Consider the following 14,081-nt stretch of genomic DNA (forward strand, 5'->3'; position numbering starts at 1 on the left):
CCTAAGCATCTTAGATTTATAGGTCTCTTATTGGATCTTATCCATAGGATTCAATAATTCATAGGCTTATTGGATATCCAATAAGATAGAGGCTCCAACGGATATCTCATATTCGAACCTTTACTCGTCGCAACACCTACTATATGTGTGTGACTCTCTAGGCCGAATATCAAGGTGGTCGTGAGTCATACCTATCAGAACTCCTTTTGGCTTAGTAAATTATTATCTCCATAATAATTTACTTGACTCATCGACTACAGATGTACTAGGCTTCTGCGCCGTAGTCCCCATATGATATAGAGGAATTCAATCCTTTGGATATGTCTGTCCTCAGTTATTATATATCTATAGTCCCTCATCTATCTAATATCCTAGAGATCATATACCGGGCATAATGCTATCATGCTCATACGATTTCTACTCGAGTCTCGCTCTAATCGGATTCTCCCGGGAAACTCTATCTCTCTCAATCTGAATGACCTTGGCTATGGATTTGCCTAAAAAAGAACACATGGGATATTGCTCTCATATTATCAAGAGAAGATGATTCTCTATCGACACTCAATAGCCCTCGTAAGATTGGCTACTACTCACGATGATCGATTGTTTTCGATCTAGAACTTCTAGACCTATAAGTCCGGTATCAAAGAGTAGAGTACTCATATAAAACATCCTTGGTATCTCAAGTCTAAGGACCAGATATACCACTAGGATGATAGAATCGTTGTCTAACACTAAGGTATCATCAACCATCTAATTTTTAGTGAGCAGATCAATCAGTAAACTCATTCTCCAATAAGCACATATGCGATATCCTTAGTGTCCTTATATGAGCAGCTATGAGACCAACGACCTCCATCATATGGATGGGTATATAGCACATCAATCTATCTAGTCATCTCAATGTCCCTCTCGAGTGACCTATGATCAGAATTATTTAGGGTCTATGTGTAAAGGTGAATCAGTCTCATTATCGTGATCTCATCACGATATGATTCACGATCCATGAACATCATAATATATATAGCATATATGATAAATTGATAGAATGTCAAATAATATAATAAATATATATATATATATATCATGTCACATGTGCCATCACTTACGTGATTGACTTATATGGCACCTATGACTAGCAATCTGTTAATCAAATATGAGCAACATAACATTCCTGACTCTACTGCATAACATAAAGAACCTTGCAACGTTCGCAAGAGATGACTAGGGTGGTCATGATAAATAACTAAATTGGTAATATACTTTCCCAAGCGAATGGTGATAAAAAATTGATCTATATACTTTTACAATTTGAGGTATTAGATTTTAAAATAATAGATTTTAATACCAATCGTAGACATAAAAATTATAATCATACTACTATTATATAGGATAACTTTAATACCATGAAATTAAATAATCATATATCAAATATTAATCGTGCGTATCTTTTGATATCATTTAGAATACTTATATTTGATTCATAAAACACACTCCTATAGAATATAACAACATCTGTATGTAAAGAGTTTTAGACTCATCTTCTTTTCTCATCTCATTTTTCATATGATCATTTTTCATATGATCACTATAATGATAGAATAAAGATTAAAGGAAAATAAAAATATATCAATTATCTTGTGTTGTGTTATGGTATGTATTTAGTTCCTAGGATATCTTATATATTTATAGGTGAGAGTATAGATAGATTTTATCTCTATTTATTAATAATTATAATCAGAATCTAATTTGATTTATAATATATCTTATTCAATTAAATAAAATCAAATCTATAATATATCTTATTCAATTAAGCAAACGTACGTGAAAACCCTCTTTTCACGAGGACCATCCAAAAGCTCGCCAGCCTTTCAGTCATATATTATGTTTAATAAACAGAATCACATAATCTAAACATGGGAAAAGAAAAGGCCAACTTTTCTGGCGCAAATTCATTGTAGATAGATTGGCAATTAAGATGTGTTGGAGAATATTACTAAGGATGACCCATATGAGATTTAGAGATGATGAATGTATGTAATTTTATCTTTAGATTTAGGAAGACTCTTTGAAACTTAAATCATGGATTCTCATATCATAAAGAAACAAGCTTCACCGGTGTACTAGTTTTCTTGATTTCCATGATAGAGAGTAAGATGGTAAATGGCATGGTGGTAGTCAATTTCAATTATATACCTATCCAACTTCATTGAAAATGATAATGAAAACTGTGTGAATGATAGAACAAGAAAAAATAAAAAGATGGTTTTAAATTTGTGACAGGGAACTTAATTAAATATGAATAAAAATAAATCTGAAACTTGTAAAACAGATAGATTTGATCCATTCTTAATATCAAATAATAATCTTTTGGATTAAAGTATCATCATTTTCATTACCACCACCAAACTTACCTAAATTATTACAAATTGCAAATGGTGCACCACTTTATTTGGACTGAAAAATTGCAGAGGTATCATATGCACTCACATACACAGATAGGCAGAGATATACTATTGATAGAGAAAAATAATGATGAGCACTATGTTATTGTAGATGTGCAAGCCACATTGTTATGTCTCCTGATTGTTTTGCTTAATCGATGTTTTAATTTTAGCATGCTAAAAGCCTCATCCGACGCACAAAAAAGAAAACATATAGATCACACAAAAGAATTTTTCAAAGAGAATATATGACTTACGATAAACATAAAATAATTATAAATTTTCTCTCCCAAAGATTATTCTAATTTCTACACATAATATGCAAAAAATACTTTTTTATTATATGTGAATTAAGACAGAACATCAAGACATCAATTTCAAAAACTCATGACTGAAATTGTAATCCAATGACCAGAAAAAAAAAAAGTCACAATTAAACATCTTTTTTTATGAATTACTATTTATTATTAATACATCCTACCAATAATTAAAGGTTCAGGTAATTTATGATAATTAGAAGACAAATATATGTTATAAACTTTATACACAAAGTTGTTCTCCTTGTAAACAATAAATGTAATTTATATTACTCAAATTATTCCTTTAATATATTTTATCATAACATAGTTTCAACTTTAGTTAATCCAAATCATAGGAAGAAAGAAAATTCATATTTCTATGTAGAATTCAGCTTGCACATGGAAGAAATTGGATTTCTCCCTGTTAAACTAAATTTGATTAAGTTAATCAATTAAGATCAACATAAATCTATTACAATAGTTTTTATTTCTTGCGGAGACTTAGGCGCTTCTATATCTACTTAACAATCTATAATATCTAGTGGCTTTCTTTTTCTTTTTTTTCCAAGATTTAAAATTGTCAAAGAACCCAAACCATTTAATAATGTGAAGTTAAAGAGGGGTTGAAGTGACCTTTTTCCTTTCGGAGAGTGACATTATTAATGCCCTCAAGTTGAATCTCAACTTCATCATTACATTAGCTTAATATTTATTGGGTTAATTTAAAGTAAAATATAATAATAATAATAATAACAACAACAATTTAAGTTTGTTATTTTATGGTGATTGGATAATTAAGATATGAGGCAAGGTACATTGGACGGAGAGGATGCCATGTTCGTTCTGCGATCAACGGTCAGATTTGGTCTTATCTCTGGGGAACGGAACGTGGAACGGCAGTTGACGTGGCACCGTCACTCCCATTCTGGACCCTCTCCGCGTTCAATCCGCGTTGAGGGTAGAACGGGTATTTTATCAATCAAATGCCCAGATAAAGTGAGACCGTAAGAATATTGTGGGAAGAAAGAGGAGCACCAAATTACGATATAATCCCTGTTGTTCTCTCGTCCTTAATGACTATTTTACCCTTGTTTGGGATGTGGCCATCACGAAGAGCTCCCTGCGATATAAACGACCTATTCTACCACTTCACTACTTACCCGCCTAACCTGTCTCTCAATTTGGGGATTCGTGTGGGCCTCGAAGTCCGGTCATCCTTAAGATGGGACCGGGTAGTTTTCGTGGGTAGGAACCGTGTCGTGCAATATCACGAGTGGATAAGGCTTGGGCTGCTTTGAAGTTATAATCGTCATTTCGCATATTTCGCAACACGAAGAGGGTGGTGCGTTCGGCAGAAGGAAGATGTCACGTCCGGTTATAAGAGCGTGTGGGAAGTAAGCCATCGCCGGCGAAGTAACGCTCCCTTTTCCTCTTCCCATTCCTTCACGGATCTCTCTTTCTCTCCTCTCTTCCTTCTCGTCTTTGTGAGGTCGATTGCGGAGGAGGCATGGCGGAGCAGCTTACGGACGACCAGATCGCCGAGTTCAAGGAAGCCTTTAGCTTGTTCGACAAGGACGGCGATGGTCTGATCCTCTCGATCCCATTCTGTTGTCATCCTTTGTTACCGCTAGATCTGTGCAGCTGTTGTGCTTTGATGGTCTTCCTTTACTTGGTTTCCACATTTCTTCGATCGGATCTGGTGTTTGATCCCACGATCACGGGTTACGTTTATACCAAGAAACGGCTCGAGTTTGGGGTTTTCTTGATGGTTGATAAAATGGATAAAGGCTTGTACGGTTATTTCACTTTCTCATAAATTTTAGACAGATATCAAGACAATAGTGTCCCATTTAACCCTCTCGATCTATTATCCTTTTAGATAGATGATCGCCACAAGCATTTGGATATGTTATTACGTGAATCCATGATTGATTTTTCTAGATCTCTGCTTCAAAGATATTTATAGATCACCCAAGCCATTCATTTATTTTAAGAAGAGGATTTAGTGACAGAGTTAAGACTGCAACAACAAAAAAAGGTGGTTGTTTGTTTTTTTCTTTATTTACATGCTAAAATAGTCAATTGATGTATTCAAAAAGTTATGCAGAAGGCCTGATTTCGGAGAAGAAATTTCCATATGATTACGAATTTGAGTAGATAAGTGAATGTACCATATGATCGTGTCAGCAAAAACCTTCACTTCTCAGCTTGATCTAAAACGACATTTAGTAGCCTGAAGATCTTACTTTACAATCCATCATGCCATTTGTCTTATTCTGCAGGTATAATGTGAATGATTTGAAGGAATACAATCTGCTACTGTTCTTTTTAACTTGTTTTTTTGGCTGCTTTATAAAGAATTGGATCAAGACAGTCTTGAATCCTGGATGCAGCTTCAGGACTGGATGGTTGGTCTTTGTAACTTAGCTTTTTATTTGAAAATGAAAAGGGCAAATGGGGAAGTTAGTTTATCTGCTACCGGAATATAAAGCTATAGTTAAGATATATATGCATATGTATACACATATATGGTGACATAATGAGGGTGCTTGATTATCCAACAAGCATGAACATTTCAAAATGCTCAAGTAGCCAACTTGATCATAGTCTAACTTGTGATATGCTGAACAAGAATGCGGATGACATCCTTTGCTAGATGGAAGCCTCTGATCTTAGGGTATTAATCATGTTGATTTTGTCAACAAAGTCAAAGAAAGGTCAATTCAATATGAAGTCTGCCTCACATAATAGTAATGTCATGTTGTTGTTTGTGATATTTGATTGACATTATATTCAACTCTAGAGGTGTATTCTCTTGCATTCATAAACATGGGAGTAGATAGAAATATTGCAATGTTATCTTTTCGTTGGTAGCAAGAACTGCTTCAAGAAAGGAACAGAGTTGAATACGGAATTTTAGGTGGATTCCTGACAAAGTATAAAGGGAACCTGAAGATATCCACAGTTGATTTGCTTATGTTCTGTTACTTCTTAATACTGAACACTATATAATCTATTTGATTCACTTTATGCATGTCGTTCTTACTATTGGAATTCCTTGCACATGCAAAAAAACTGAAAAGATGAGTACTTGTATTAGTTGATACAGAGAACTCAGTTAAAAGCTGCATACTGGAGTCAGGAGGGAAGTTTAGGGTGGTTTGTCATGTCTAAAGGAGGTGCTACATTTCTCGCCATTGTGGAAGATTTGTAGATAAGTGGGGGGAAGTTTTGATGAGAGTTGCCTACAACTAAACCTATTTGCTATTTATGTCACAAAAAAGTTCTGTTTGTTGTTTGAACTCTGTCAATCAATACTCGGATGCTTCACTAATGGTTGATGTTTATGGCAAACAACATATAAATACCTGCATTGAAATTTATGATCCGTTAATTGTGCCCCATTTCTAAGCATCAGGATTTTTTAGCATTTGATAGAGATGGCGACGCCTAAGTTTACTTAATGCTGATTTTGGGACCTTTCTACCTGTTAAAATCATTCACGGACTATGTATGCTTCATTTGGGATTTTGAATTTGTAGAACAATTGTTCTGTCATTTAAAATGGTATATGATTCATTCCGCTATTGTGACATATTTATTCACTACAGACACTACAGAGCAAAGACAAGGGGACTTGAATATTTACAGATAGTTGGGTTGTATCTAAGTAGTCCATGCCTTTTTTCAACCTTACCAACATCTTTGTAGAATTTAAGGTTTGTCCATGATTTGAAAAGTTCAACTTTACAGATAAATAGGTCATGAATGAAACTCTGCCATTTTGAGTAGAGATTTTTCTCACCGAATTTTGGCTTGATGGATAAGTATGGAAATCTCGTTAAATAAATAGATTTTACTTACCAATTTCAAACTGTTGCGAAGAAAGTGTCGTATTATGTTACAAATATTTGAAGTGCACTCTTTACAGGTTGCATCACGACCAAGGAGCTTGGTACGGTGATGCGATCATTGGGTCAGAACCCTACAGAAGCAGAACTGCAAGACATGATAAATGAGGTGGATGCTGATGGAAATGGTACAATTGACTTCCCAGAGTTTCTTAACTTGATGGCTCGCAAGATGAAGGATACAGATTCAGAGGAGGAGCTGAAGGAGGCTTTCCGAGTGTTTGACAAAGACCAAAACGGCTTCATATCCGCCGCTGAACTTCGCCATGTCATGACCAACCTCGGAGAGAAGCTTACGGATGAGGAAGTCGATGAAATGATACGTGAGGCTGATGTCGATGGTGATGGCCAAATCAACTACGACGAATTTGTTAAAGTCATGATGGCCAAGTGAGTTGGATGGATGAGTTGTAAAATGGTAGCTATTGAATAGCCGTAGTTGAACTCTGGGTCTTTCCGGCTCTCTCTTGGTTGGCTTGAGTGGTCTGGTTGTGTTAAGAGTGTGTTTCTTCTGTGCATCCGCCCCCATGATTTTTTGCTTGGATCATTGGATTCAGGAACGTTTGTTTTCTTGGGTCTTTCTTTCCAACTTCTGTTAGTTTGGAACAATTAAGTTGTATTTTTGTTTGACCAAACATGAATGACTAGCTTTACTTAGTGTTTTTTTTTCCAGTAATTTGTTTTTCTTTTGGTCCTTGGAATTACCCCTAATTACTTCTCGTGCAGTCTGATAAGGACTTGCACAAAAAGAAACCAGATTAGCCATAAGTGTGCACTTTGGACAAACATGTATCATCACTCTGCTGAAGCTTCAATTTCATTTTGTTTGATCTTTAAGAACATCTATGTCAACTTAATGAGAGTCAGATGAGAAAGAAAAAAGGAAAACAGTCCTATATATATATATATATAGAGAGAGAGAGAGAGAGAGAGAGAGAGAGAGAGAGAGAGAGAGAGAGAGTGTGATGGTCTTTCCTTCTCCTATCCTCTGCCTTCCTCTCTGATTACCTGCATACTTTATCTTGGTCGCCGTTTATCCCTCCATCTTGTTTTTTCTTTTATATTTGTTCTCTGATCTTTTGATATTTTAGAAATATTTCAATGTTTATGATTGTTCGAAATTTCTATTAATATATTTGTTTTGTCAATCTTAAACCTGTTTTCTAGTGTTGCTTAAAGTTTGATACCCTTTTATCTTTTTTATGTTTACTAAACAGGCAATTGCAGATGTAAGACAATACTGTTCTGTAGGAATTCATAATAACAGAACAAATATTAAAAAAAATTGCCTTTGGAATGAGAATATAAATGGGGATGAATTCATAATAATAGAACAAATATCAAACTAAAATTGCCTTTGGAATGAGAATATAAATGGAGATCCCAAGCAAAATTCATGTGCGTTGATTTATTCTATTTTCGAAGGAAATGCAATACAGCAGATAAAACAAAAGACTGAGAGAAACAATAGCAACAAATAGGTAACTTACTTGCAGATTAGAAGAGAAACAATATTAGTCAATTAGACAAACAGCACCTTTTAAGTCTTCAAGTGTGGCCATTTGGGCTTGTCATCATGCTCATTATCTTGAGATTTGGAGACAACATCCTTCAAGTGACTGCATCAAAGAGGAAATCAATGAAAATGATAAGAAAAGGCTGGATCTAGCTCTCAATGAAATGCCAGATGAATGATAAGCTACAAAGATCACCCTCAATCCATGTTGCTATTCTACTTCGCTATACATTCGAAGATTGAGCATTTGTAACCATGGATAAAAGGAAAAGGTCAAGAAGCATCTATTAAGTCAATAGAGATGCTTCAAGGGCAAACTGTCAAGAATTTGTTCACTCCTGTCAATAGGCATGGATCTAGTTTTCAATGAAATGCAAGATGGACAACATGCTACAAACATCACCCTCGATCCATGATGCTATTCTACTTCGCTGTACCTTCCAAAGATCGAGCATTTGTAACCATGGATAGAAGGCAAAGATAAAGCAAGCATCAACCAAATCAACTGAGGAGATGCTTCAAGGGTAGAAAAAAGCAAGATTTGTTCAGTTACTAGCAATAGACATGGATCTAGTTTTCAATGACATGCTAGAAACATCATCCTCGATCCATGATGCTATTCTACTTCACTATAGATTTTGAAGATTGAGCATTTTTAACCAAGGATAGAAGGCAATAGTCAAGAAGCATTCATTAAATCAATTGGGATACTTCAAAGGCAAAAGGTTCAGATTTTGTTCGCTAACTGGCAATAGATGTGGAGCTAGTTTTCGGCGAAATGGAAGATAGATTACATACTACAAGCATTATCCTTGATCCATGTTGCTATTCTACTTCACTATACCTTTCCCGATCATGAAATAGAAGGCAATGTTCAAGAAGCATTCATCGGACCAAATGAGATGCTTCAAGGGCAAAAGCTCAAGATTTTGTCGCTTTCTGGCAATAGACATAAATCTAGTTTTTGATGAAACACAAGATGGATAGCATGGCACAAGCACCATCCTTCCTTAGGTAACTTTTGAAGATCGAGCATTTCCAAACATGGACAGAGGGCAAAGGTCAAGAAGCATTTACCAAATCAATTGAGATGCTTCCAGACAAAAGATCAACATTCTGTTCACTTACTGGGTCTACTAGATTACAATGAAATGCAAAATGAATGGCATGCTACAGACATCATCCTCGATCCATGTTGCTATTCCACTTCACTATACCTCTCAAAGATTGAACATTTGTAGTTGTGGATACAAGCCAAAGGTCAAGAAACATCTCTACCAAATCAATTGAGATGCTTCAAGCATAAAAGATAAAGATTTTCACTTACTGACAATAGACACGAATCTGGTTTTCAATGAAATGCAAGATGAATGGCATGCCACAAACAGCATCATCAATCCATGTTGCTATTCTACTCCACTATACCTTTTGAAGGTTGAGCATTGGCGACCACGGGTAGAAGACCATGGTCAGGAAGCATCCAGAGCATCACCAGCATCATCATCATCCAAAAGCATGCTAGAACGAAGACCACACCCCAATGTACCCATCTGAATCCTTATCTTCTTCCATATACCTTGGATTAGAGTTCACAGCCTGTGTGCCCTGCCACCTCAATCTCCTTCTTGAGATCTCCCTTGGTCCTCTCCTGCCGAGACGGCATCAACAGAGCCAAATACTTCTCTCTGATCTCCTGTAGGGGATGCTTAATTAGGAGATCGCTGCCACCGTAGGCCTCCCTGAGCACGACTGTCTGTATGGCCAGCTTTTGCGACAGGTAGAAGATGCCTGGGTGGCGCTCGAACACCTTGGTGAACTTGAATGGCAGACCGAGCGGCTTCCGAAGGTTGCTCACGTTCCTCCGCCCCGTCTTCTTTGCGATGGTGAGGTGGAGGAGCTCGTGGAAGACCCCTACGTTTCTCTTCTCCGAGACGTCGGTCCGGGAATCGAGGCCCGAGGCATCCGCGTACGGGCTAGTATAGGGCAGCGTCTGCCACTCCCGCAGCCACGCCATACACTTCTTCTTCAGCCCGAATCCCCTGGTGAAACTCACCGGGAACGCCAAGCAGTCGCCGTCGGCTGAGGACGCGCTCTTCCGGAGCTCGGAGACAGCGAGGCGAGGGTCCCAAGAGACGAGCTTGAGCCAGATCCGCTCGTCGCCGGGACGGCGGACGAGCTCGAAGAAGTCCGGATGGCGTGGGACGAAGGAGAGGTGGTAGTCCGAGGGCAAGCCCATGTCCCACCGCAGATGGTCGACGGCGTGGAGCGGGAGCGACCTGTCGGCGGTCAGCATGAGGAGACGGCGGAGGCGGTCGACGAGGTCCTGCTCCGCGTCCGCGAGGGCCCCGAGCTCCATCCGACGGAGGCGGAGGGCGTCGTCAGAGAGGGAGAACCAAGGGCCGTCCATGCCGCCAAAGTCGGCAGACTCGCGGAAGACGGTAGGGAAGCGGCGTAGGAAGGCGCCGATGTTGGCGTGGGGAAGGGCCAACTGACGGCGGCACGGGGCGAGGTCCCGTAGGGCAGCCCGGCCGCGGGGCTGCGACGAGATAAGGTGGACGAGGTGGAGGGCGGGGCGGAGGTGGCGCTCGCGGGAGACGGCCCAATCGAGAGGCCGGTCCTTCACCCACTTCACCTTCACGTTCACCAGGGTCGCCCGCTGCTCTGCCATGAATGGGAGGCGGCCGCGCAACCACCGCCGCCCCAAGCACCACATCGCCCGTCGGTTCAGTCCGTTCGACATCGACTTCCATCTTAATATTGTTGGATATATTAAAATTTTATTTATTTAGGTATTTTATCGGAAAAAGCCATGCGAAAGACTTTTATTACGCCCACCATATTCCTTTTTACTTGGAAGTCTTTTTATTTTCACTTAAATGAAAATATTTTTATATTTTTACTCAAATGACTTAATATTATTTACAAAATTTTAAGTTTTAATAATTAATCATTATAATTTTTTAGATAAAAAATAATATTCATAATCTTAGAATCATGATCTAATGATTCTAAGACGATTAATATCATTTTTTATAAATTATGATAATCAATATTTAATTTTTAATAATATAAGTGATCAAATTATTTTAATAAACTACTGAGGATATTTTCGTCCAAATAAAAAAAAATCTCAGGTAAAGAGTATGCCCTATTTAATTTGTATTTTAATTGAGGGTCATTTCTCTGAAAAGAAAAACACATTAGGTTACAACAAAAGTAAACATTGGATGAGAAAGCAAATTGAGTTCCTCCTCAATATGACAGCTCTGATCTGAGATTCTGGTGTTGCTTAATCAGTGGAAAAAAAAAGTGGATACAGTCTTCTATCATTAATTATACTTTCTCTTCAATCTTCAATCTCGCTGTCCAGTGAGGATTTGAAGGTTGATGAGAACTTGGTTGGCTTGTTTCACAACCTTGTGTAAATTTCCTGTAATATAATAATATTCTATGACTTGTGCATGCATAGTTGTTGGATACTACCATTCTGCTATGTTATTTGCTTGTACAAAAGATTGATGCATCTGATGGTTTGGAAATATTTTTCTCAAGGATTAGGCATTTCTTTAGCAGGATAGACGAGAGCAGGAATGAACAGATTGCTACTGGTGAGTTTTCATGTTCATGTGTGCAATTTGTTTGCTTTCAGATCACTCCACAGCAGATTGCTCTACCTGTAGCCTTTCTTTCCCCTCATTTTTCTGTTTTTGCATATACTATCTATCTTAAAAGTCATGATAAGAGCAATGACCAACTCTGTCCACATTTAGTTGATTCCAAGGCAATGAATACTTTTGGGTAGGAGCAATGACCTGTTCCAGTGATCTCATTTACACTGTATAGTTTGTGTGAGGCAAAATGACTATATCATTTTAGGATGAAGTTTCTTCCAATAAATGATTCTTTTCTAACATTAATATAATCAGATGAAAGCATGGATGATTGCAGGTTTATGCATTGATCCCCCAAAGGGAAGAAAAGCTTACTGAAATTATCAGTATATATTACTTCAAATGTCTAATCAGATTGATTGCCTTTTTAATTTTCATATATCAAAACCTCTTTAAATCCTTCCAACACTAATCTTCCTTCAATTTTAACTCCACTTTAGGCTCTTATATCACTGTGAAGCTTTCTTCAGTATTAATTAGATATAATAATATTATTATTCCCAATAATAGTTTTCTTGAGGAAAATGAATTCTCCATAACAGTTTAAAATGAAAACTTTTCTTCTTTTTTTTTTTTGCTGCTTTTTCATGAGCAGTCATTATGTGACTTCAAATCTCTTTTTTGTTTGTTTATATTTTTTTAAGAAAATTGATTTACTCATTAAATTAACCTATTTGCTTGCTGAATCATGAACTGGGAAATCAGTTTATTAATCTGATATTTTTACGGCACAATAGCATAATTAAATGTTTATTTGCAGCAGATTTTGTTTAGAATTTATTAAGAATAATTAACCAGCCAGTATTAACTAGGGATGCAAATCACAGAAAGATCCGAACCAGAATAAATCGGGTCCCAGTCGGGTCATGCTCTAAATGGATCCATATTGGCTGGCCTCTATGCCCGGTAAGAAATAGGAGACGATAGCGCACCGAGAGCGGCTTATCCACGAGGCCGCTCCACCGTGTCGGGAAGCTCACATGGCTCTTCTCCTTCCTCCCCTCCTCTCCTTCGCTCCTCCTTCCTCCTCCTCTCCTCCGACGCTTTACCTTCCCGTTTCAGCTCGTCTCTGTAAGTGATCTTTGCACGTGTCTCTGTGATCTATTCATTGCAAGCTCTCTTTAGTGAGGTCTCCTTCTACGAGGTGAATTCGCTTTCGTCTATATATTCGCTTCTATGCTCGTTTTGGTTGTCCTCTTTCTTCGTTTGGGCATTTCTACAAGCACCTGGCGGATTTCGAGTTTTCACTTGATCTTTTCGTTTTGGGGAATGTTTTCGGCTGTTCTGGTCTTGCCTCTTGGTGATTCTGACGTGTGATTGACCGTGGATTTCATGGGGAGTTGTATCAAAATAACAGCTTTAGCTGTGAGAAAAATTAGGTTCTGTAATGCGTTTGTCATTATAACTTACTTTGCTCTGTACGGATTCGCATTGATTCTAACCTCGGAGGGTTCTTTCCTGCACTAGGTTGAGCTGAAATATGTGATTTGATTTGGTTTGCTGCGTCGTATTCTTTCTTGGAGCTCCTTAATTTCTGTGTCCAACAAGTTCCAATTTTGCGACTTTATACGAAATAACGATTTCGTAATTCTAGTCTTTATTCAGTCTTCCTAGTCAAATCATTTTGATTTTTTGTTTCTTGCTCTTCATTGCAATGGACTACTAATTTGGTTCAGATGAGCTTTGATTGCACTTTCTTTCAGCCTTGAGGTTGCAGAGGAACCTCATTCTTCAACCAAGATCCTTCGATGGACTGACTGTTTCCTTGCCTTGTGCATTCGCGGAGAGGAGGTTGACGATTGTTCATGCATCTTCGGAGACCGATGGGAACGAGGGAAGTGAAGCCGAGGCTATGTCGGTGGAGAATCTTCCTCTCGAGTCGAAGATGCAGCTAAAACTTGAGCAGAAGCTGAGGATGAAGCTTGCCAAGAAGATTAGGCTTCGGAGGAAAAGGCTTTTGCGGAAGCGGAGGATGAGGAAGAAGGGACGATGGCCGCCTTCAAAGATGAAGAAGCTTAAGAATGTATGATCGACAAAAATACGACGGGGTGCAAGCATTGACTTTGCATTTCTTGTATTGTGTACTGGTAAAAGACTTTTCTACAAATGCATTGACTTTTCTACAAATGGAATAGATTCTTTGGCTCCGAGCAAAGTGATGGAGATATAACCTTTACCCAGTGTTTGCTCGGCCATCATATTCATTCTGCCTCACCAAGTATTCCCATGCTAGAATCCCT

At 38.0% G+C, this 14,081-nt stretch overlaps 3 protein-coding genes across 4 annotated transcripts; 2 read left to right on the forward strand and 1 right to left on the reverse strand.

Annotated features, from left to right (window-relative positions):
• Window positions 1-4,095: 4,095 nt before the first annotated feature.
• LOC135583982 (calmodulin-3) lies at window positions 4,096-7,326 on the forward strand. Of its 2 annotated transcripts, none has more exons than XM_065125831.1 (2): window positions 4,096-4,326; window positions 6,675-7,326. In XM_065125831.1, exons 1-2 carry the CDS (start codon window positions 4,251-4,253, stop codon window positions 7,046-7,048), a joined length of 450 nt encoding a protein of 149 aa, XP_064981903.1. In that variant the 5' UTR covers window positions 4,096-4,250; the 3' UTR covers window positions 7,049-7,326. The 2 variants fall into 2 exon arrangements, with proteins under 2 accessions (XP_064981903.1, XP_064981904.1); XM_065125832.1 differs by having other exon boundaries at window positions 4,107-4,378; window positions 6,661-7,172.
• Window positions 7,327-8,025: 699 nt separating this feature from the next.
• LOC135623188 (protein WHAT'S THIS FACTOR 9, mitochondrial-like) lies at window positions 8,026-10,920 on the reverse strand. Its single transcript, XM_065125829.1, has 2 exons — window positions 9,596-10,920; window positions 8,026-8,273 (listed from the first exon to the last, which is right to left on the reverse strand). The coding sequence occupies exon 1, from the start codon at window positions 10,908-10,910 to the stop codon at window positions 9,753-9,755; it is 1,158 nt and encodes a 385-aa protein (XP_064981901.1). The 5' UTR covers window positions 10,911-10,920; the 3' UTR covers window positions 8,026-8,273; window positions 9,596-9,752.
• A 1,806-nt stretch (window positions 10,921-12,726) lies between these two features.
• Window positions 12,727-13,968, forward strand: LOC103998207 (large ribosomal subunit protein cL37 alpha). The gene is made up of 2 exons (XM_009419616.3): window positions 12,727-12,912; window positions 13,545-13,968. Exons 1-2 carry the CDS (start codon window positions 12,822-12,824, stop codon window positions 13,868-13,870), a joined length of 417 nt encoding a protein of 138 aa, XP_009417891.2. The 5' UTR covers window positions 12,727-12,821; the 3' UTR covers window positions 13,871-13,968.
• The last annotated feature ends 113 nt before the right edge of the window (window positions 13,969-14,081 follow it).

Source organism: Musa acuminata, chromosome BXJ2-9 (assembly GCF_036884655.1).
Source record: "Musa acuminata AAA Group cultivar baxijiao chromosome BXJ2-9, Cavendish_Baxijiao_AAA, whole genome shotgun sequence".
Classification (NCBI taxonomy): domain Eukaryota; kingdom Viridiplantae; phylum Streptophyta; class Magnoliopsida; order Zingiberales; family Musaceae; genus Musa; species Musa acuminata.

What these genes read in the sequence shown, in the direction of transcription:
- LOC135583982 (XM_065125832.1), top strand. Translation starts at nt 4,251, where the DNA reads ATGGCGGAGCAGCTTACGGACGACCAGATCGCCGAGTTCAAGGAAGCC. An exon ending in CCTTTGTTACCGCTAGATCT is followed by an intron (nt 4,379 to 6,660) that starts GTGCAGCTGTTG and finishes AAATATTTGAAG; the next exon opens with TGCACTCTTTACAGGTTGCA.
- LOC135623188 (XM_065125829.1), bottom strand. Translation starts at nt 10,910, where the DNA reads ATGTCGAACGGACTGAACCGACGGGCGATGTGGTGCTTGGGGCGGCGG.
- LOC103998207 (XM_009419616.3), top strand. Translation starts at nt 12,822, where the DNA reads ATGGCTCTTCTCCTTCCTCCCCTCCTCTCCTTCGCTCCTCCTTCCTCC. An exon ending in TCCCGTTTCAGCTCGTCTCT is followed by an intron (nt 12,913 to 13,544) that starts GTAAGTGATCTT and finishes ACTTTCTTTCAG; the next exon opens with CCTTGAGGTTGCAGAGGAAC.